This window comes from Empidonax traillii, unplaced genomic scaffold (assembly GCF_003031625.1).
Source record: "Empidonax traillii isolate 1590-97213 ecotype Southwest subspecies unplaced genomic scaffold, ASM303162v1 scaffold1149:size320058, whole genome shotgun sequence".
Taxonomy (NCBI): domain Eukaryota; kingdom Metazoa; phylum Chordata; class Aves; order Passeriformes; family Tyrannidae; genus Empidonax; species Empidonax traillii.
The window spans coordinates 181,640-205,717 of NW_020956342.1; the positions used below are offsets into that span (position 1 = coordinate 181,640).

The 24,078-nt window shown below is 51.0% G+C and overlaps 1 protein-coding gene across 1 annotated transcript; it reads right to left on the minus strand.

Annotated features, from left to right (window-relative positions):
* Window positions 1-3,140: 3,140 nt before the first annotated feature.
* HP1BP3 (heterochromatin protein 1 binding protein 3) lies at window positions 3,141-22,392 on the minus strand. The gene is made up of 13 exons (XM_027905386.1): window positions 22,317-22,392; window positions 15,210-15,400; window positions 14,700-14,802; window positions 13,380-13,530; window positions 12,880-13,039; window positions 11,950-12,093; window positions 11,060-11,140; window positions 9,193-9,347; window positions 8,431-8,521; window positions 7,609-7,768; window positions 5,716-5,827; window positions 5,083-5,220; window positions 3,141-4,331 (listed from the first exon to the last, which is right to left on the minus strand). The coding sequence occupies exons 2-13, from the start codon at window positions 15,303-15,305 to the stop codon at window positions 4,046-4,048; spliced, it is 1,677 nt and encodes a 558-aa protein (XP_027761187.1). The 5' UTR covers window positions 15,306-15,400; window positions 22,317-22,392; the 3' UTR covers window positions 3,141-4,045.
* Window positions 22,393-24,078: the final 1,686 nt, after the last annotated feature.

Below are 24,078 nucleotides of genomic sequence, written 5' to 3' on the forward strand. Positions count from 1 at the left end.
AGAGCCGACCACAATCCCAAAATGAGGATCCTGCATCCCAGACCCAGCACGAGGGTCCCCGTGTCCCAGCCCCCTGTGACCTGTCCCTCTGTGACCCCAGGTGCCATGCAGGGCTCCCCACAGCCTGACCCAAATCCCGACACCGCAGTCCCAGTGTCCTGATCCCAAGTGCAGCGTGAGTGTCCCCATGTCCTGCCCCTGAGTTCCACGCGAGGGTCCCATATCCCCACTCCAAGCAGGATGCAGGCAGTCCCTGCGTCCTGACCTCGAGGGGGTTGTGAGGAGCCCCAGCTCCCAACCCTAAATGTGATGGATGCAGTCCCCACATCCCACCCCCAATCAACCCCAAGAGATCCCTGCATCCCGAGCACACAGTCCGGACCCCAAGCGAGCTGCACATGCAGCCCCACATCCCAAACTGCAGTAAGATTTTTAAGGTTCCCCCCCATCCTTCCCCCTCTCCCAGCGCTCCGTCCGCCTCCCTGCTGTCCATGCATTCCGACCCCGCGTGGCCGTCCTTCAGGGGTGATCCCCAAAACACCAGTGATGGGGGGCAGCAGCTTTGGGGGTGCTTTTTCGGCCAGAGCACCCACCGAGGGACTCGCCAGGCCCTTCTCCAGACACGCCAAGGGGGTCTGTGCTCCCTCGGCCCGGCTGAGACCGGCGCAACTCGTGTCACGGAGCCGCAGCCGCCTGGGGGCAAACACATGGGAAAGGAGGGTCCGGCTGCACCAGGCGCGGCCTCATGAGGTGTGGGGGGGTCCCTCCGGTGCCGCCACCCCCGTTACAAGCTCAGGTTGGCCCCTCTGTCATTCCGGCGCAATTTGGGGGGTCTCCCCCCCTCCCCCAGCCAATCGGCGGTCGGGCAGCCCCCAAGCCCCGCCCCGCTTTTCCCACGCTCCGTTCCTCAGTGGAGCCCCCGGCCCACCGGCCACCCTGGGGGGCCCCGAGGGAGGGATGCCGACCCCAAAATTTGGGGTGCGCGTGAGCGTGTGCGCGACAGCGGACACCGAGCATCCCCAGGGACCCCCATCCCGCCGGGCCCCCATCCCGGCTCACGGGCAGCTCTCGCTCGGGTGGCTCCGGAGAAACGCAGGTGAAAAATTGCCGGTGCTGCGGGTCCTGGCCTTCGCTGGTTGTTTTCCCTCCACCAGTGGCTCCTCCGGCAGCTCCCGCCGTGGCGCAGGGATGCTCGGCCCGTGGGCGTCAGGCCCTCACCGCCAGCCAGGCCCCGGCGAGCCCGAGCCCACGGAGCCCACGCCGGGCACGGGGCAGGCAGCGAACTCCCATTTCCTGCCTCCGATCTGCCCGCGATGAATCACCGCAATTTTCCTCCCCGGTTCTCTCCGTTTCTTGGAAGCGACGGCGAGCAGGAGCGCTGGCTCCGGCTTTTTGGAAAACGCGGCTGCGGCTGATTTTCTCTCTCCCTTTCCCCCCTCTCCTCCAGCGCGCCCGGCGGAGCAGCGATTTCTAACCCAGACACGTACACACGTGGTCGCTCGCTCGCCACCCCCTGCCCCGGTGCTCGGACCCCTTTCACCCCAATTTCTACATTCCTTGGGGAGTTTTGCCCACTGCTGCCCGCTTTTGCCAGAAAAAGAAAAGAAGAGGGATGGCTCCCACCACACTGCAAAGCACCCACGTAGCCCAGAGCCTCCCCAGCACCCTCTGGCCGGCCGAGGAGAAGCTGCTTCCAGCCCCTGGGATGCACTTGGCTCCCGGGATGGGAAAGCAGCAGTCTGGGGAGGAGATGGGGTCTAACGCCCTGTCTCGTGCCCCAGGGATCCCAAGGGTGCAAGGAAAAGGGTCCAACCGGTGGCATTCAAACCTTGGGTCACTGCCAGCACCAGCTGCTTCGAGACACGGGAGATGCGCTGGCAGAGCCACCGGAACAATCGATAGCGTAGAAACTGGGGAAAAAAAGGAAAAAAAACAGGACAGATGGGGCTGAAGAAATAACATAACGGAGCCCAGTCTGGTCAGGAAGCGGAGACTGGAGAAGAGCGAGCGGCGGAGGCAGCACAAACCTCCCTGGATGCACTCGCTCCGTTGGCAGGGAAGGTTTTCCCACACAATCCCGGTCACTGCTCCTGGGAAGCAGGGATCAATCCCTGCTAAATATGACCAGCCCTGTGGCCTTTGGCTTTGGCTCACTGTGCAGAAATCACTTAATTAAAACCACAGCCAAGAAAGCTGATGATGATGGAGGGAGCCAATGGCTGGGTTTGGCACAACCCAAAATTCAAGGTGCACCTGCTCAGGCGTGAGAAATCGGTGTCAGCCAGAGTAGTGTTTTAAAAAACACATCTGTGGGGCTGTTGGTGTTGGAATGTTACTGGGAAGAGGGAGGTGGCAAAATGCCCAGTGGTTGAGTGAGGGCTCCTTGTCCCCATAAATATCCTACCAGTGAAAGAAGTTTCTCAGGTGTGACTCACTGCAACGCCAACAAACCCCGCCATTTCGGCACAAGCGGCCCCAGGAACGAGCCATTAACTAATGTTTCTAATTGCTTTACATCCCTGCGGATTATTCTTTGATTGGAGCTTTCACTCACTCTTTGCCATCAGCTGTGACTTTTTGCCTGCTGTTTGCACACTCCTTACAGGGCTGGGAACAATTCAGGCCACTTCTATAGGAATTTTTTAACTCCCCGTTGTTAGAGGCAGCACACTGGGACAGCAACTGAAAAGAATAAATTCAATAAGGCTATTTTCTCCCTTTCTGCGTGTGTAATTCCCCTCCTCTCAGCACAGTTCGTGCACAGCTCTTCGCAAAGGCACGTTGGAGGCTGTCAGATCCCATCGGAATCGCTGCCCTGGGCACGGCAGAGCCGGGGACGTGGCAAGATGTGCTTTGAAGGTGCTGCTGTGTTGAGTGATCCCCACTGATCCCACAGGAGAAGAGGTTCCCAACAGAGCTTTCTTCTCCCTCACCTTTGTCTCCAGAAAAACCAGGGAAGAGAAAGGTCAGGAGCTGGTCCAACTACAGAGCTTGGCAGGGGCTCAGGCTAAATCACGCTGGCACTGTGCTTTTAACAAAGATCTGCCTCTGCAGCAGTCCCTGGGGACTGTATTCCCTCCTCTCTACCTTTCCAGGAGGAGAAGCTGTGGTGAGGAGAGAAAGGACACAGGAAGCAGGCCTGGAATCTAGTTTCATTTTATTTTAGCAAACCGCATGTTCTTCACTTATCAACATCTCTACATTAGCAATTGTATAGCTCTCCAACTTCTCTTTAAAAAAGGGTAAACAAGAGGGGACAAACTCAGGCTTTTTTTTTTTTTTTTCATCTCTTAAAAACATCTGAAAGTTGGACTCAAGAAGACTTTGATATATTTTGGTTTTAAGGTAACAGATGTGGCATGGAAACACTAATTCAAATCCCCCGCCTGATCGAGAACTGCCCCTTTGGGAGCCCCTCTGGCACCAGACCCTCAGGAGAGGCCGAAGATGCGACTCACCCTCGTCACACAGCCCTGGAGGAGCTGGATGTGCCCCCCCTCAGCCCGTGGCTCTGAGGAAAGCAGCACCTCGGGGCTCAGTGCAAGTGCTGTATGTACACGGCTCCCCCACGGGAGCGCCAAGGCCCTCGGCACGCAGGGATGTGGGGAGGAATCTTCTGCTGCGGCACCTTCTCGTTAGAGAATCACATTCCCCCAGTCATCCTGTTCCTGCTGTCTAAAGATATAAAGATCTTCTTTGAAGAATTGTTTCAAAAAGCCAACCCTCCCCCCGGAACCCACACGGAACACCGTAAATGTACAGATTAGAGACGCCCTAGAAAAGTCCTAAAATTATTGCAGAAACTAAAGATGACTCGTTCCAGGGGAGGGGCAGGCACGAGGCACAGCATCGAGAGCTACCGAACGCTGCGGGCGGTTTGATTTAGTTTTCAGCTTTTTTCCCCCCATCATTCAAGAAAAAAAAAAAAAATTAAAAAAAAAAATTAAAGAAGTGTTTAAGCATCAGAACTAAAATACAAATGCACGTTGACTTATAAAACAAGATTGTGGATTTGACCATGGGGTTCCCTGACACTGGAAACATTTTACTTTTTTGCCCGGAGAGATTTCCTCATGGTGGATTTGCCCTTAGCCGAGGGTTTCACTTCCTTCCTCCCGCTGGCTGCTGATTTCTTGGAAGAGCTGCCACCAGAGGGTTTCTTGATGGCTGAGGCTGCTGGTTTGGCTTTCTTAGCAGGGGTCTTAACCTTGGGAGGGGGCTTTGCTTTCCCCCGGCGGGCCGCAGGGGTTTTCCTTGGCTTGGGTTTGGACTCTCGTCGCTTCATCGGAGGGGCCCTGCTCCGGGATTTGGGAGGTGGTCTCTTCTGCATCCTGTCGGGAAGAGAGACAGCACAGGAGCTCAGTGGAGGTGTAAGGGTGCCAGGAGCAGAGCTGCTGTCAGCAACTGGCAGTAACGAGGCAGATCTTGGCATCCCTGTGCTTTGCCACGGCTGCTCCTCACGCAGCAGCACATTCCGTGAGCTGCATCCCAAAGAACAAGAGCTCCTCCGGTAGCTGAGCTCTTCCCATCCCCACAGAGCTCTGCCAGAGAGGCTTCCAACCCCTTCCTTAGGCAAATAAACAAATAAATAATGACAGTGAATCAGGGAGCTGTCAGAACAATTAAGAGCCCTCAGCACTCTCTCTCCTCTCTAAATGGAATTTCATTACTTAATGAACAACACATCTTAAATCCACATCCTGAGTGAGGGCAGGCCTCTTGTCTGGCTACAGAGCTGCAAATAATACTGTAGGGAAGAGTTTTCCTAAGGAAACACTTGGTAAATACAAAAAGCCCCGTGTGAAACATCCCACTTTATAAAGCAGGAGACCAAAGGCAATATGAAGAATAAACGCAGGCTCTCTCTCAGCTGGAGGAAGAAAGAGGAAAGCTTCAAATTATGCAAAGGGGGAGATCAGTATCTCTGGAGTAAGGAATAATTAGAAACTTCTCCTTCCAACACCTGTGAGCAACAGCCCCGTGGCTAAATGACCGCACCAAGAGTCACCTGAGCACCCTACAGCTGTGACAGACACTTTTATTTCATCCAAAGGAGCCCACTCATCTCTCAGGCTGCCATACCTCTTCTTTGGTGGGGGCTCTTCCTCCTCAGACTCTTCCTCTTCAGATTCTTCTTCCTCCTCAGATTCCTCCTCTTCTTCCTCATCAGATTCCTCGGAGTCCTCATCCTGCTGCTTCTCTGGGTAGAGCACATCTGGGCTACAAGAGGGGGCTGCTCAGAGTGTGAGTTGCCTCTAAGGATATGACTCCAGGCTTGGCAGGCCTTGGATAGCCCTGGCTCTCATCTGGCACAGCAGATTCCCCCTGAGGTTACAGCTTTGAGCCGAACCCAGAAATGCCCCCAGAATTCTGTGACTGCTGCTATCCCAAACCAACATTCCCCAGTCTCTGCAGTGGCAGAAGCACAACAGCTTGGGAATGCCCCAGGCCTGAGCTGCCTCTTCTCTGGCTCTCTGCCTGATTTCTCCTTCCCTGCAAACCCTGCTAATGAAATCAGCTCTCTGTTCACCCACAGTCAGACACCCAAGCAATGTCATTAGCCAGAGTAAGGGGGACAGTTTGGCAGCTCATCAGTTACTAGACCCCTCACAACCTCCTTCTAAATAGAAGGTTGTTGGCTCACGAACCTCAGCTCTGCCACCTGACCCGTGCAACAGCTTCTCTCGAACACCATTTTACAGCCAAGCTCTTTACCTGGGATAATAAGGGAAGCAAAGCTGAAAGGTTCCACTGAAGCCCTTGCCAGAAATTTGCTCCATCCAGCCATTCTTCTCGCATTTCTGCAGGGTTCTCTTCAGTAGATGCACTGTGGAAGAGAAATCAGAGAGAGGTTGTGTTACTATCTTTGTCCTCTTGTCTGACTTCACTGCTCTCTGCAGCGCCCTCTGAAAGCAGAGCTGGAGTCAGGACGGGAAATCCTCTCAAAGCCAGTTTTCAAGTAAGATACAAGTGATTGTTCCTGAGCACGTGGCAAGTGTAGCTCTACATTCCCAAGGGAAGAAGTCAGGAATGGTCCTCGTTTCTCATGTCATGATCAAGGGATGCTCCTTCAAATGCATTCAGCAGCACCATGTAACTACTTCTGTCCAAATTTAACCCAGGCCTCATCTTTCTTCACTCTGTCCTCCAAAGGGTTTTTTTAAAACAAGCCTTTTTCCCTGTTTTTGCCCTCCTCACGTTCTAAATGTCGTATGTGCTGCATCATTCCCTGTTCTGTGGTTTGCTTTTTGTTGTGTTTTTTAAAGGGTAAAATATGGGATCCAGGAATACAACAAATGCACTTTTTATTCCAGTCTTTGATTCCAGACTTTTATTTCAACCACTCCATTGTGCACTGGGTAAGAATTGTAACTCAAACCGTGCAAGTACAGGGGATCTTTGTCTGTGGCAAAGGGCTGTGGTGGTTTAGTCAGTTCAGAACCATTTCCAGCTTGAATTAGAGGGGCCATTTACATATTGAGCTCCCTCCAAACCCAGGGAAAAGTGGGGGCTGCCCTTTAAGCACGTTCCAAAGAGGTTTATGGTTATAACCCCAAGGCTGGTTTTACTCTGGGTACCAAAGATCAACAGCAGAATGTAAAGGATTTGACTGACCCCAGTCAAGTCCAGTTATAAGCTGAGGTATAAACTGGGGAGGAGAGCTGAGCTCTGGCTCTGCTTTCTCATCTCATCAGATCTTCCTCCAGTTGCTCTCAGAACAAAGCAGAGATCATCAAAATTCCTTTTACGTAACGGAAGGAGGAAGAAAACAACAGATTGCAGCTGAGATTTCTTTATCTGCCTTGCAGGAGTGACAAGCACTGGAGGCTGGCTCAGCACAGCCCTCTAAGGACCAGGGACATTTCCAATGGTCCTGAGAATAAACCATTCCAGGAAGGTTTATTCCAATTAGGAAGCCTGGAAGCTCTTTCCCCTTGCCCCAAGATTAAGAAGTCACACTTGACATCAGTCTCTAATTGGCAGAAGGCCTCAGCCCAAATTACCCAAATAAGCCACTCCCAGGTCTGCTTTAAAGCTCTGATAGCACTGCTTCTGCTAAAGCCAAAGTCAAACCAGACATCAGTGTCACTCCTGGGAACAAAGACATGCCACATCTCCTTCCAAATACAAAGGGATTCATTTCTCTCCTCATCTGCTTGACCTTTTAAAAATCAGAGCCAAACAAGGACCTCGAACAAATCAGTAAGAGGAGTGCTCAGGAATTTTTTTAGAAGTCAGACTGTGCAACTTCTCTAAATAAAAAGCAATTAGGAAGTGCATTGATACCAAGCTGTCGCCTTTCAAAACAGAGAGAGACAGAGGAAATCAACTTGGTGATTTAAGAGCAATCAAGTACTTGAATACTATTCCCCCTTCCTGGCTACAGACAAGAGGATCATGCATTCTGCCTCAGGAACAGGCCTTTGTCCGGCTTGAAAGGGACTGATGGGAATTAAAACCACTGAGCATCTCTGCAGCACAAAGAGCTGAGCAGCTGCAGCTCCCTGCGAGCTCGATGGAACAGTTTAAAGGTGCTGCACAGGCACATCTGCAGCTGCAGGACTCTCCCTGTCAGCACACAGCAGGGTTACATGGATGGTACTTTACCCTGGAAGTTGGAGTTGGTCCCTGGGTAATTTTCCAGGATATACTTCTTCAGCGCTGTGGTGGAGCAGGTCTTCGGTTCGTTCATGGCCACAATAGCAGACAGGATGGCGTCTTCCATCAGAGTCCCACCCAGCAGGGGCTTCTCCCCTGATTTCTTCAGCTATTTTCCAAGGAGGAAGAGAAAAGCATCAAGACAAAATTCTCCCAAACCAGGTCAGGACAAGCTCCTCTGCACCAGGTGGGTCGGCGCTCCTGCATCAGCACAGATACGTTGAACATTAAACACTGCAGAGGGAACGCTGCTCTCCCAGCTCTCGGTGGGAGGCCAGGCCCAGTCAGTCAGCTGGCCTGGGGGGATTATCAGCAACACCTCACCCCAGACCCCAAACACACCGCCAGTCTAAGGGCCTATCGCTCAGGGGAGGGGATAAAGCAAAATACATCAGATCATCCTCATCCCACGGACCAAATGTACCCGAGGGACTTCCGTGGCACAGACGTGAGTAAAAGACACAGCAGGCATCTGGGGTACCTGCTGCACTTCCAGTGAGGGATGGGAAGGAAGGCTTACCCCACCAGCTCCCTACTGTGCTGGTGAGTCAGAGCTGAGGCAGCGTGTGCAGCTCGCTCAGCAAGGAAACGGGGGGTGGTCTCCTGAAATGGAGACCAAGAGCAGACCAAGAGTCCTACTGTGCTTCAGAGCTGGACAAGGCCTGCACACGCCAGGCTGCTGAAGAAAGGGGTACCCAGTGAAACCGGGGACAGGAGCAGTAAGTGACATCCAAGGCTTGTGGTCAACAGAAGATGAACTCAGTCTCTGACCTGGAATGTCCCAGACGCTCCCTTCCCCGTGATCTGCTCTAACTGGCCCTTCTCTACAGCTCTCTGCAGGGCATTCTTCAACAGCTGGGGCCTGAAACACAGGAGGAGAAAGCTTTACTGACACACACACTGACAGCTTCAAAAACAAACAGAGAAACAATCATTTGCAGAGTGTGAGCAGAGCGGCACTCACTGCGCTGTCTGCCCACGTACAGACATGGAAAATGGAGCCCTGTCAGGGGCTCATGACACGGAACAAGGCAGCGCTGTGGGAGAGGAGCTGCAGCACCTGCTCGGTGCCTCTGCCAGGAACAGGCACCTGCCCCTTGCACCAGCACAGCTGGGTGTGGTGGGCAGGCAGTCAGCTCACAGCTAACACAAGCCCCTGTTGGAGGGGACACACAGGGCTCTCCTAGTTTTGCTTCCCAAGCCTCGACTCGCTCCCTACAGGCAAACTGCGAGATTGCTGCACACGTGTGCCAGCTGAAGCACCCAGAACCACGTGGGATGAGACCCCCAGGCCTTCACACCCCCACAGCTGAGGGCATGTGGGTTTGGTTAAGGTGTGCAGAGCAGTGTCAGGGACAGACTGGGATGGGGGATGCAGAAAAAGGCACCGCTTTGCCTCAAGCTTTCCACAGGCTCTGCCACTCAGAGCGGCACCTGCCTAAAGACGGGACTGAAGCACCACGGAGGGAGGCAGAGCCAGAGGAAGGCTGAGCCCCCCTGCTCCTCTGCTTGCCAAGGGACTCCAGCACCTACCTTACGTCTACTTTGAGTTTGGGGTAATACTGAGACACGTATTTCTTGATCAGGCTGTAGGAAGCTTCCTTGGGCTCGCACAGGCGGGTGAAGGCCAGGGGCAGCACGTCCTCCAGCTTCACCTGCTGCTCTGCAGGCGGGGCCGAGGTGCTTTTCTGAAACACACACACCTGAACGCATCAGCAAGGCCCAAAACTCTGGGTTTCTGAACCAGCAGTGCACGGGTGGGGAGGAGAGCTCCTGGCCATGGCCACAGAGCTGGAAAACCAGGTGCTGGAAGGCAGCTCTCTAAATGAACAACTTTAAAACTTTAAGTAAAATGGAGCAAATTTGGCTGAATTTTCGTAGGAGTCTTAGGAAAACTTTGCAGATACAAATTGCTGAGTATTTAACATATTTTTAACGATTTCCTTCCTTTTTCTATAGAAATTTTTCCTCTGTTACCCTTCAATGAGACAGGAGAAAAACCATAGAATCACAGAATCATTAAGGTTGGAAAAGACCTTTAAAATCATTGAGTCCAACTGTTCCCCCAGCACTGCTGGGGCCACCACTAAACATGTCCCCAAGGGCCACATCCACATGTTTCTTGACCACTTCCAGGGATAGTGACTCCACTATTGCCCTGTTCCAGGGCTTTACAACCCTTTCTGACATGAAAATTAAAAACCCATCAAAGGCAGGACCCATCTACACAGATCAAATCTTCCCCAAAATGAGCAGCTACAAGCGAGTCCATTTTTTTTGAGGTAACACAGTAAGAGTTTGATTGAAGCCAATGCCCCTTCTAAGTTTTCCTCCATCCTTTTTGTTACACTGGGGATGATCAGGAAAGAAAGGTCTACTCTCTGTAGAGAAAATGTGCTGAAGTTCTGTGATTCGATGCTGAACAGCAGCTCTGCAAACAGTCCAGCGGGTGAGGGAGCTGCTCCCCAGCCAGCTGAATTCACCAAAAACATTTGTTTTGCTGCCACACAGAGAAGGGAACTACAAAGAAAGACACCAATAAGAGAGAAGTGATGTCTCAGCAGGTATCAGGTGCCTTGCTCACACTTCTCATGGGGTCAGTGGCCTCTGTTTAAAGAGCTACAATGCAATGACCTTCCTTCAGTGCCCTACACCGTGTGTGTGACCATTTCCCTCAGTTTTAGAGCTCTTGGTCTCCCTGGGAGGTCAGAGAGGAGCACCAAGGTGTTACCTGTCTAAGCCCCCAGGGGATGGGCAATTCCAGGTGAGGATTTTGTAACTGCAGCATTAGGAATGTGTTTCACACACCCAGCACAGCACAGAGTGGAGAACAGCAGTGCTGGAGCCATGACTGACTGTGAAGCTCAAGAAACCAGCCCCATCACATTTTACTGCCTCAGAACAACACCCAACATCAGCAGGTTTCTTCCAGTAGCTTTAGGATTTTTTCTTTTTCCTCCCTCTGCCCTCACAGCTCATGGAAAAACGTTCACCTGGCAGTCCTGGAGAATGGAGTACTCCCTTTATCCACACAACAGATAGAACAGACACAGCAGTAGCATAAAGCTCTCTTACAATACCTGAGAGGCATCTCTCTCTACCAGGTAAAGACAGAGGAGGAGCTTCATGGTTATTCAGTTTTCTGCCTCTGAACCAAAGCCTAGGGGTTTAATGTAAACATTTTAAAACTAAGAATTTGATTATTCAACTCGGTTTTCAGTTCTCATAGTAGCTTTCTGATTCTGATGTGAGTGGGAAGGGTGTTTTAATGACTGTGCTTGAGGAGGAGAAGCACAGCAAGGAGGAGACACTCTCTGTGTAGGGATCAGGTACATCTCATAAGGTATGTGTGTTTCAGTGCAAGATTTTTCAGAGTATGGTTTAAAGTGATCCATCTTACCTTTCTGTCTCTGGCTTTTGGAACAGTTTTTCCTGCATTAGACACCACCATAAAGCTCCCAGAAGCTCCCTTTCCTTTCACCTAGTTCAAAAGAAAGTCCATTTCAGTAACTCAGAATAATATCAAGTTGAGAGAGACTCACTGATATCATGACATCTCATGACACTGAATGTGCTGTCACCCTGGTGATGGTAGAGGCCTGGCCTGAACCCACTGAAAATTCACTAAGATCAGAAGCTGCAGCCAGACATTAATACAGACTCTGCTGTCCTGAGCAGGAGATCCTGGCAGATAACACAGGCATAAACTGTAGTGTTAGAAACCCACTGCTGGGCTCATGGGTGCTGCAATGCTGTGTGACACAACCCCCAGAAACGGTCAGCAATTGCACAGAAACCAGCTGTGCAAAGGAGCTGAGTGCCAGAGCAGTGCTGAAATCCTGCCAGGTCTAACAGAGTGGAGACAGAGCCTCATGAACCTCCACCAGGGAGACCATGGTCAACCCAGAGACCTCCATTAGCAATGGAGTCAAGAAACTCCTGTGTAAGTCACAGGATCATGGAATGGTTTGGGTTGGAAGGGACCTTAAAGCTCATCCAGTGCCACCCCCTGCCATGGGCAGGGACACCTTCCACCAGCCCAGGTTGCTCCAAGCCCTGTCCAACCTGGCCTTGGACACTTCCAGGGATTCAGGGGCAGCCACAGCTTCTCTGGGCACCCTGTGCCAGGGCCTGCCCACCCTCACAGGGAAGGATTGTTTTCCAGTATCCAGCCTGAACCTACTGTCTGTCAGTTTGAAGCCGTTCCACTTGTCCTGTCACACATGCTCTTGTAAAAAGTCTCCCTTCAGTACTGCCACCCCCAGTGCTGCTCCACAAAGCAGCTCTTACCTGCCTGATGATCCCCCTCTCCAGCTCCCTTTTCAGTGCTTGCTTCAGGAGATACCCTCTCCTCTCCAGCTCCAGGGAAGGGTATTTGTGGATGATGTATTTCCTTATTGCAACCACCGACGCCCCACTCTTCTGAAAGCAGGCCTGAAACAGAAACAAAACATCAGTAGAAACCACCCGCACTGGGATTGTCCTGAGTGGGGCTGGAAGAACAGAGACCGGACTGATGCACAGGGTGCCAGAGCTGGCCTCTTCCTCACAAAGGCTGAAGAGCTTAAAAGGACTAAGGAAATACTTAACTTTTGCCTTCAGAGTAGCTGAAGAGCAGACAACACAAAAGCAGCCCAGCAAGCACACATCAAGCACCCCCCTGCTCTGAAGCACTGGCATGGAATGGCTTAAAACAGAAAATACAGCACCTTCTGGCAAACCAACACTGCACAACTGGTAAAGCATTTTATTAACGTCAAGACAGAGGAATCACTAAGTCAGAACAAGCTGTCATTTAATTCTTTTAAGAGAATGCAGGTTTATAGTATCTCTCTCTGCCCTGAATTAGAGGAAGCTAATGATGAAGAAAGAACACATATCAAATAAATGTCTTCATCAAGATAAAGGAAGTTAAATGCATCCAGAAGGCACAGCAAATAACTCATGACAGCAATCCACCAGGTTATGCCATCCTGGCTGTTTCTCATAATGTAATTAGGGAGGGAAACAAATTCTAAACCAAGAAATCAGCTACGGGGCCCTTCATCATCCTCATGGACTCACATTTTGGCTCCACAGGCAGAAGCACACACACCTGACACACTGCTGACAGACAGCACTACCCCCTGTACCTCAGCAAGCTGAAAAAGTGCATTTTAGGCACACAAATCACTTTGCTTTGCAGCAGCAGAACCAAAGACACACTTGTGCCCTGCTCACCCTGATGGCCTCGGTGAGAATGGCGTCCATTTTGGGCCGGGACGTGGCTGCCATCTGGGTCTGCTTCTGTGCCCGGGCCAGCTGGCTGGCAGACAGCGTGGCCCACGCAGGGATGGTCTTCTTCACCTTCTTCTCCTTCTCCTTGGCCTGCTCCTTCTCGCTTGGGGAGCACACAGAGCAACAGTGAGACAAGAGGCACTGAGACAGAGCCAACAAACACCACCCCCCAGCCCAGAATGTCTGCCATCGCTTGAATTAAAATGACTTAGAGAATATTTGGAGGTTTCTGTGAGTAAAAGAGAGTCTGTCTCGACATCCAGCCTCACATGTGTTCTAGAACAGCAGCTACGTAGGATCAGTAGCTTCTTCCTGAGAAATATGAGCACCTTAAGGGGCTCATCCCATTTCCCCATCTCTCCCACCACCTTTTCTCTCTCTAAGCCCTGACTTCCTTCAGAATCCTACCCAATTCCCTGAATTCAGCACCAAGCAAGCCTTACTCCTTTTTGGTTTCTTCTGAGGACTTTGTTTCCCCCTTCCCTTCATTCTCAGGTTCCTTTGGCTGTTCTGCTTCATTGGATGCAGCAGGCAGGGTTTCAGGCTCCTGTTCCTCTCCAGCAGAGGCAGATTCCTCAGAGGTGACTTCTGCATCTAAAAGATGTGAAAAAGCTTCAAGTTACTGCCCAAAACCAGCTTTTTATTATTCAGGAGTGTAAAGGGAAAAAAAAAAAAAAAGGCTTAAAACACACCCCAAAAACTATTTCCCACTGATTTCTCTAATTTAAATAGATGATTTAAATGTAACTTAAAAAGTGAACAAAACTACTGAAAAGAGCTTCGGTAAAGTGCAATCAACCCTCAAATGCCAGAAAACCTGCAAACAACATCATGAAGCATTTTCACAACCTAAACCAGTCTGGGATTCAATGAAGTAGCTTTGTTTATGACCAAGTTGTCTTCAGACCCAGAACCACTTGAAGGGTATTTAGCATCCCATCCCATTTTTCCACACTTGGGATGCTTTAGATTGCACATGCACTTGCAGGAACACTTGTGTATCAGAAGGATCAAATCCAGGCAGAAATCAACTTAGCAAATATATATTTAGCTGAGAACAGGCCTTAGAGACTGGGCTGCCTACTAGATAAGACAAATATAAACTGAAATTCCACACATTTTGGATAAAGAGCTGCCCACCATCACTGCTCTGTGCAGCTCAAGAATTCCTGGAACATTCCCATGCACAGTTTTCCCATGGAGGTGTTTAAAATGCACAGTGAGTTAAGAGAAGGTTTCATATGTAATTAATCGTGAAACCAGAGAGGACAAAGTCAGTGAAACCAACTGTAATAGTGAAGTGACACATTCTGAGACACTGAGGTGAGGCTGCTCAGCCCAGACTGGATTTTATGACACACTGTGGTAAAATGTTTCTGTTCAGAAAAACAAAGAAAAAAAATTAAATGCTTTGTTTCTCTATTCATTAGCTCTACCTTTTGATCTCAAGCCATCATCCTGACACTACTGAAACTTCCCACTTTCCTTACTCTAAAAGATGTGCAAGCTTAAAAGGGACTATATTTAGCCAGATTTTCACGTCTGGAGTGTCAGGACTTTGCCAAGGGGTATGCAAGACAAAACAAACGGGTTTGAGCTGAAAACAGTGTGAAAACAACTTCCAATAATCCTGGAAACGCCTGGGACCAGGAGTCAAGCATTAGTGATGCTTTAACCTTGGCAGTTGGGTTTTCTCAGGAGTTTCAGAACACAAGCCTGCGTTTGGATGCACTTTAACAACCCACTGTTGAACCGTGCCATACCTGCTTTGACCTCTTCCCCCTCGGCAGGTTTGCTCTTGGGAGGAGTTTCCCGGGAGGTGGAATTCACGGAGCGGCGGATTGGCATCGTGTCGTCTTCGACTTTCTACGAGGAGCACACGAAAATCACCACAAGATGCTGGGAAGAACCAGCAAGGTTTGCAGCGGGATTAAAGCAAATCAAAGCAGCATAGGTAGAAATGTTCTGGTTTGGATGTTTCAGGATGTTAAAGCACAGTAACCCTCAAACCAGCTCCTTCAAAGCGTACTAGGAGAGGATAGATTCGTATTTTACGGTTACAAAAGAAGCCATTTCAATTCCAAATTAAATGAGAGATGAGGATTTGGAGAGATACATCATCTCAGGGAAAGCAGGGAGGGGATGCAGAGTTTGTTTAGGCTCCCAGTCGAGTCTCCTGGAAGCAGGGGAGGAAGAGTACTGAGTAACCTTCAGCAGGACTGGAAGTCAAGGACTGATCCAAGGGCAAGCTTGGAGAAAGGGCCAGCCCCTACCTCACTTAACTTGTCCGTGTGGATCAGCTGAGCTCCCGCTAAGAGTGGAAGCGCCTTATGATGCACGGGTTCAGCTTCAGACAGATCAGTCGCCATTTAAATTAATTTCTAGCCCCAACACTGTGGAGCCCCAGGTTTTAACCCCAAGGAACTTTTTCCTAATGGTTTTCACAGTGCAGTGAGGAGTCAACCTAAAGTACAGAAAAGATGGGGTGTGAAAATTAACAAAACAAAAACATCTACGTCCACGCATCTATCAAACTAAAGATCAAAAAGAAAAGGGTAAATGATTTACAGCTCGGGGCCGACACAGCTGATGAGCAACACTTGCATTCAACAGAGGGGCTGAAACGTGGATGGGAACTGCAGAGCTACGGATGGAGCAGAGCTGGGGAAGGTGCAAGCCAGAGCTGCTCCACTGAAACACGGCTGAAAGATAAAAAGGCTCTTTAAATTCAGGGCAAGCGTTAGCAAAAAGCAGCCATGGATGGCACTGTGGCCCTCAGAGACGCTGGGTGAGAGCAGCAGCTGACACACGGGGTGAGGAATGAAACCATTCAGGCTGTTAGGCAGGAAACAAACACTGGGGACCCAAACCATGCCCCCACCCCAAATTAAACCCCATGCAGTTTAAAGAAATGAAGGAGGCTGTCGATAAAAAACGTAACGAACAAAACAGCGTTCTGCATGCTTGCCACAAAGAAAGGTGAGCTTTCCAAAACTCTGCTCCAAACACATGCACTGCCATGGATGCCAAACAGGTTAAGCTCAGTTTAACCCTCTCCAAGTCTCAGTCCTTCCTCCTGTTACACTGTGACAGCCTTTCTTACCTGTTGCCCACCTGCCTGCACTGCCCTCTCCTATGGGGAGGGCTCCACTGATTCCATCACCCAACAGGGCTCATCACAAAACGGGCTCCTTCAGTTCCCTCTCGGTTTAGTTCCCCTCCAAAACCCTCAGGGGCAAAGCCTCCCCTCCAGCAAAGCAGGGCTGCACCCTCCTCCCCAGTTCCACCCCCCAGCCTGTGCTCTTCCCTTCCCCACTGTCACCTGTTCTGGCTGGGTTTTTGCTCAAAGGGAGGCACTTTCCATACATTTTCACTTTTAATAAGTATTTTGCCCAGCGTGTTTTCCTCTTGAGCAGAGACCCACCAGCGCTGCCAGCCCTGCTTCCAAGATGACCTTCAGCACTGTCAGCAGTTGCCCTGCACCGCACCAGCACCAATTCCTGCCCCAAAACACAGTCCTCTCATCTTCCAGCACCGGGGATTCCTAATCAGAGGCACTTCTGGCAGGAACTGAACAGTCACTGAGAAACCACAGCCCTGCCTCAGCACCAGGGAAAGCGAAGCCCAGCAGCACCACGTGTTTTCTTCTGAGACCAAACAGAACAACCAAAACACACCACATGCCAAACCCCCACAAAAAAAATAAAAATAAAAATTAAAGAGATGAACGAAGCTTTCCTGTGGAATGTCAGGATGGGGAAAAAATACTAATGGTCAATTAGAAAATATGAACTACAGGCCAGCACATTTTTGGCCGGTTTTAAGGGATCATCCTTCCTCAAGTGTGGAAAGGGGGAGGAAAAATGAAAATTTTCACCAGGCTTCAGCTCAGTATCCGATGTTTTTTCATGCAAGCAGAGCCTGAAGTCCTTTAAAAAGATGCCAACATTTTGAAATGAGTCCCGAAACAACCAACTCCAGATGCCTCCTCAGGGAAATCAGCTGGGCTCGTTCCCTGGGATGACACACACAAGCCACACTGTGACTGAGCTGGCCCTGGGTTTTATTTATTTTAAACTGTGTGACCTGCATGGCACATGCATGAAAATACAGCACTCCCAACTTTGACTTAAAATTGCCTGAGTTCTCAAAACCTCTTTGTTTAGATCAGTGCACAAACCTTTTTGCTCTAAAGAGCAAAACTTGCCACAATTCCTCACTTCTGTGCCTACAACACAGGCAAAGAAGGCAGAGCCCAGCAGAAATTGCTGATTCCCTCTGCATGGATCATCTCCTGCTCCAAAGGGAATCAAGGGGGCAGGAGGATAATCCCCTCCTGACTTCAGAGCACTGAGACTCTCCAGGGGCAAAGTCACAGCCCCACCTTGTGAGAGCATCTCACTGCACCTGCTCAGCCCCCTCCTTTCCACACAGGGATCAAAAGTCATTTTCTGCACTGGGTGTGAAGTATCAACCACCAACAGGCCTGAATTTAGCCCCTGAAAAAATGAAGGTGGCTTTGCAACAGCAAAAAACTCACTCCCCCCCTCCAAAAAATACCCAGATTTATTGAATGGAAAAATCAAGTCACACAAAACATTACCTAAACACCCTATTTCAAAAGACAGCTCTAAACAGGAACCACAGTTACAATCACAAGCATCAGTCTTAATAATAGTAAAATTAAAGTAATAAGTGTATTTTGATTTATACAAACACCAAACAAACAATGTGCTTAGAAAGGGGACGAGGTCACCAGCTGAGGATGCAGCTTTCAAGGTGCTTGTTGGGCAACTCTCATGAACACTGAAACCTGGTCTACTCAGAAAAACAGAATTGCATCAGCAACGAAACAACCACCAGGATTCACAGGAGCACAGAAAGTTACTCCTCACACAGCTACTCCCACCCACTGTCCTAAAGGTCCCTTGAACTGCAGGTTCACAGGTTCCCAAACTAAGATGAACTAGTTCTTCCAAAGCTGGTAATCCATCTGACAAGCAGCAAAACCCCCCAAATTTCTGGTTTTCTGGAACGTGTCCAGTCCCCAGCTCAGGGAATGCCCACTAATGGAAGATCCAAAGGTACAGAGAGCTTTCCAGGAACTGTTATGAGAAACTGTAACAATTCTCTCCTATCAGCACATTGTTAGAGAGAAAGGAAAGGGAGGCTTCAAGTGAGACACATTTTGGATAACTAATGTAACAGACACGAGAATATTAAAAAATAAATTAATTTGAGGCACAGTTTGGCTGAGTCCTTGAATTTCTGCTGGCCATAAGATATTTCAGCTTATCTCAGCCTTCAATCTCCCTTGGAGGGAAAACATTCTGGGATCAATCAGGTTTGGAACACGGTAATCCAAGTGTGAGGAAAATGAGGAAGCTTGGCCAGTCCTGAGCTGAGGGGGTGGCCCCTTTCTGTCACACCACATGAATGGCTGATGGATGCACTGAGATGGGACAGGTATAAAGCATGTGACCCCGGTCTAGAAATGAGGTCCAAAAGGGGTAAAAAACAGGTTTTATGCACTTGAAGGTGTCAAGGGATACAAACCCAACAAACTTACAAGCAGTGCAAGCAAGAACAACTATTTATTATCTGAAAGGCTTAAAAAGCGAAGTAAAACTGGATTTAAAAACCAGGCTATTGATTGCTGTGCAATTGCTTACTACTCTATAAAGCTGAAGAGCATTTAACCATCTCAGAAAGCACAGAAAAAAGCACAGGAAAAGTTAATATTTTTGTAAATCCAAATCAAACGTGCCAAAAACCATCACCTTCTGAACTGCAAACTGGCCAACTCTTTCACGGCTTTTGTCCCTCTGAAATTCTCGAAGCTCATCCCCAAAAACCCAGCCCTGGTATCCCCAGTATCTTGTGGTCACAGTGTCTATGCAGCAACACCGTGGATACAAACGTGTTTCACAACCTGTATCTGCCAGTCCTCAGCTGATGCTGCCACTGCTGCTTCCCTGAGCCCTTCCAGCACTCACTGCCCTGCCTTTGGCTTTTCCAGCTTACTGAGCTGACTTGTTAAAGTCACACCAGCAGTATTTGGTCATTTAAACCAGCCTAAAGTTGTGCAAGGGAATAAAATACACCACTGGATACAAAACACGAGTTAGTCCCCACTTCTGATCCTTATCTGGCAACCTGCTTGGAAACTCCCTCACACGTGGCCGAGCACAGCTGGCATTCCCATCCCTTCCGCTGCCATTCACCGGGATTTATCCCAATCCCTGCTTTCCTGGGATGTGTCCCAGCTGCCCAGACTTTGCAGCTCATTCAGCTCCAAGGGCTGTGTTTGCAGCTCTCCTGCAGTGGAGGCTCCCAGGGATCTGTTCCAGGCTACCTGAGCTGCTGCAGAAAGCAGCTTGTTCCAATTAAACAGGAACAGTGGTCCAGGACATGGATCCAAGAGCTCCCAGGCAACACATTCCTTGGGCTGACTGTGCCACAGTGTCCTTTTCCATCCACTCCTTCCCTAAATGGGGTGATGGGGGGAACAACAAACCCCACGTACATCAGGGTCCAGGGAGTACAGGGAAAATCCCTCATGCTTGCAGTGTCCAAACACAGGAATTCCTACACTCAGACACCCAAAGGAGAGTTTTTGTAAGCATAAGTTTTTGTAAGTATAAGTTTTGGTAAGCATGAAGATCTATGCTGCCACCCAGGGCTGAGCTCAGCACCTCGTCCCTGAGAGGGTCCAATACCACCCACCCTAAGCCAGCTCAATCTGCAGAGAGGTTTATTAAAACAGAAGTAAATTCCTGCCTCACCTCCACTGCTCTTCACCCCAAGCTCAGTATAAAATCACTACAGGTTACAGATTCTCTCCCATCCATCTGTGACCTGCACAGAAGGCAGTGACAGCAGATCATCTCCGTGGCCTGGATTATCTTCCACTCCCATATCCAGGAATTTCTCCTCATGTCCCCACACAGAGCCACAGCCAGTGTGCACCTTAAATTACACCACCATCACACCCAGAAATCCCCAAAACTTCAGCCAAGGGATTAATATGAAGCAGAATTTCTGCTTGCACAGCTGTCTCAAAATGCCTCTGCACTGATGCTCAGGGTTGTGACAGTGACAATCTCCGTGGGACAACAGTTTGAAATGGGTTTGTTTTTGCTAAAATGGTCCTTGATCCAGATTCTCCACAGGCTGCCACTGCCACAAGGGCTGAGGGATGAAATCACCCCCATCAGAGTGCACAGGGTTCAGCTTCAGGTTTAAAACAAGTTTAGGTCACAAACTTTAAACTACTCCGACATGAAAATCTCCTGCTGAAAGTTTCACCGCCTTGGATAAAATACCTTCATTCAGGATGCAGCTTTATGAATGTTGACAAACTGCTGACAATTGAATGAAAATTTAGGCTGCAAATGTTGCATCTGAACCTTTTACAGGCCATGTCCTCCTTGCCTAGACAGATTGAATTTAAACCCACTGTATAAACCCTCCTCCCAAACTATTACTCAGCCACCACTTATTATCCTACAGACAAAACTATACATGATAAAAGCCATTATTTCCTTGCAGTCTGTCTAAAATCTACCCACACCTCACATTAGAGGCCATCAATGGAAAACTTTTATTCCCTCTCATGGAAGTTAAAATCCTCAGAGGACCTCGGGTCACGTGTAACAAAGCACTGCCAAAAGATTTACACATCACTTTCTGCTGAAAAGGAAAATACAAGAGGAAAAGATATTCTGGACAAAAATAATTTAATGAGCTTCTACCTGAGGAACGTGAATGATGCATTGAGGAGATAATTTAGCACACAGCTAAAGGGGAAAAAGCTGCAAAAGCCACTTTGTTCGAAGCATTTACTCCCAAAAAGAGTAATTCCCATCCCCATTCATTCCTGATTTCCAAGGATCTCCCACTCTATCCACCAGTTCCTGAGGAAGGTTAGTGCTCTCCTGCCCGGTCCATCCAACAGTTCTTGAACTGAACTCACCTCCCTCTCCTCTCACTGCCCTCCCGGAGGAGTGACAATATTTATAAACACCAGCACTTCCGATCCTTTCCCTCCTCAATGGGCGCTGCCTGCCAAAGTCTGCCGGTCACCTCTTTCTTGAAGATGCTAAAAATACTATTTATGGTCAAAACAAACAAAAGTCACGTGCTGAGTGCAACCCTTACTCAACAGCGAGCTAAGAACTGGGAAGTGACACACTTGTTAACCCCGAGATAACTCAGTAACGCTCCTGAAGAGTGAGAAATACTTGAGTGGCTGTGAAAAACCACAGATAGAAACAAACTACCCAAACTATCAGTCTCTGCTACACTGTATAAAGGAGCGAACACACCCACAACCAACTTTTCCACGGGCCAACTTTTCCTCTCGTGCAGTAGGAGCTTAGTGGTTTGCAGACACTGGTGAGTGGGGAAATAGTTAAAATACAGGTGAGAAGCGTCCCTGGTCTGGAGTTGCCCCCAGGTGAAGCAGGTAAGCTGGTGGGGCTACATCAGTTTACACCAGCCGAGATTTTGGTAGCTGCTCCTTCTCTCCTTAAATCTTTATGACGCTTAAGGGGGGAAAAAAAAAAATCACAGCGCAGAGTGTCAATACGCATAATAATGGGGAATGGGAGCCTGTCTGGAACAGCCCCGCTCCCGAGTGGACTTTAACAGCCTTCTCCAGGCCGAGCCTGTGCACCGAGGGGAGGAGGGTGATTAACATTCTTTACCCAGGCTGTGGCCACCTGGGCTCAGGGAGGCTCTCGGCAGTGCCGGTCTGTACCCTCACACTCCGGAACCGCCGAGGGCTGTTAGGGACCTCTTTTTAGGAAGCGCAGCCAGACAGAGGTTTTCCCGGGAGCGGCCGCACTTCTCGGAAGTGACTTTGTGCAGGGAAAAACACCCAAAAAACACCCGCACAGCCAAAAGCGGCCGGGAGGCGGGAAGGCCAAGGCGCTGCCTAAGTTTATAAATAGCGATCATTTGTTGTGTCGCGGCCGTGTCGGCCCCTTCCGCCGCTGACCTTCCCGAGGGCCCGCGCGGTGCCGGGGGCGGCAGCGGCGGCTCTGAGGCCGCCCGGGCCCCGCAGCTCCTTTGTGAGGCCCCGCCAGGCCCCCGCGACACCCGGGGCCGCCCCTCGGGCCTGCGCCGGGTCGAGCCCCCCCCGCGGCACCGCGCCCCGCCCGCGCTGCGTGTCGCGACACCCCGTCGCGACACCCCCGCTGCCTCGGGCCTGTCACGGCGCGGGGGGGGGGGGGGGGGGGGGGGGGTCGCGCTGAGGGCAGTTCCGGGGCCTCTCCGGCGGCGCCGCCAGGCCGCCCCCGCGCCTCGCGCGCACCACCCGCGGCCTCCCGGTGGCGGCCCCGCTGCCGCGGCCGGGGCCGGGCGGGGCCGGGACTCACCGGGCCCGGCGGACACAAAGCGGCGGCGCCTCCAATGGCGGCGGCGGCGGGACCGGCGGGGGGGGGCGGCGGGGCGGGGGCGGTGCCGTGAGGGGAGGGGGCGTGGCCGCGGCGGGCGCCGGTGGGGGGCGTGGCCTCTCGCGCCGGTGACCAATGGGAGGCCGCGGGCATTTTTCGAACGCCGGCCCCTCCCGCGCGACGTGGAGGTGGTGAGGGGGTGGCGGAGCGCGCGTGCGCGGGGCGGGGGGGGCGGGGTTGCGCGCGCGCTTCCCGCCGCCGGCGCCGTGAGGGGATGGCGGCCCGCTGAGGGCGAGCGGGGGGCGGACGGTCCTGAGAGCCGGCCCGGAGCCACAACCTCGGCCCGCCGGGCGGGGACCGCCCCAGCTGACCCTCCCCAGAGCCCCAGCCCGCCGGCTGGGACCGCCTCGGCTGACCCTCCGCATCAGCCCCGTCTGACTCTCAGCGTCAGTCCAGCCTGACCCTCAAACCTCAGCCCTGCCTGACCCTCAGCCTCAGCCCCACCTCCCCCTCAGTCCAGCCGGACCCTCAGCCCTCAGCTCACCCCGCCGGGCCCGCTGCCCGCCCTCAGCCCCGTCAGAACCCTGCGGACGCGTTCCTGTGTCACCCGCCCCAGGTGACCCTGCCTTGGCAGTGCGGTCGGGCTGGGGGGTCTCCAGAGGTCCCTTCCAACCCCAACAGCCCCTGATTCCCCGTGTACCCATGGATTCCCACCGGGAGCGCTCCAGGCTGTATCTCAACTCTGGCCTCTTGCTTTGTCCGCCTCTTGCCCTCTGTGGTGCCTTCCCTTGGCCTCAGCCTTTCACCCATTATCACTCATCATCATCATCATCATCACTCATTAGCTGTGTAATTACTGCCTGCCAGTCACACCAGCCCCGGCGCTGAGGTCTGGCTGAAACTGGGAATTCGCTGTCACGACACGCTCACAGGCTCTCACATGTGGGGAGGATTCCTTTTCCGAGGATCCTTTGCTCTGTTTCAGGCAGTTTTTATCTGGTGTGAGGTTTATCACGGCAAGGCAGAGCTGAGGTGTGACCCACACTCATATTTTCCCCTGTCATAGATCTTTCAGGGGTAACAATCACAAGTTCTTTCTGTGGACCTTCTGCTGTGCTTTTGCTCCAAGTTTTTTTAGCTAGACCTGTGGGCATTCTTTTTTTTCCCCTCTTACCCCAAATCCTTCTAACTAACCTTGGCTTTAAGGTACAACTCCTCAATTGCTTTTCCTTATTGTCTTTTCTGCATGCTTGGAATCACTAAGGTTGGAAAAGCCCTCCAAGATCATCAAGTCCAACCACTAACCCAGCACTGCCCTGTCCATCATTAAACCACGTCCCCAAGTGCCACTTCCACACGCCTTGTGAACACCTCCAGGGGTGGGGACTCCAATCCCTGACCACCCTCTCCATGAAGAAATTTTCCCTGATATCCAATCTAAACCTCTCCTGTGACAACTGGAGGCCATCTGCTGTTGCTTGTTACCCGGGAGAAGACAGTGATCCCACCTGGCTCCAAATACACCACAGCACTTTTAGTGTGCAGTCTCTCACCCAAACAGTCTCTCACCTTTGTTTGCTGCTCATAATCTTTACTCATCTGCTGCCAACCTCCCTCTCCATCCGTGTTTTTACCATCTAAAGACCATGCAGGCACTCACCCATTTATTTAGGCACTTTTATCCCTCCTCTGATGGGAAGCCCCTCTGTGAGCACATTTCGAAGCATTTACACTATTCAAAGCA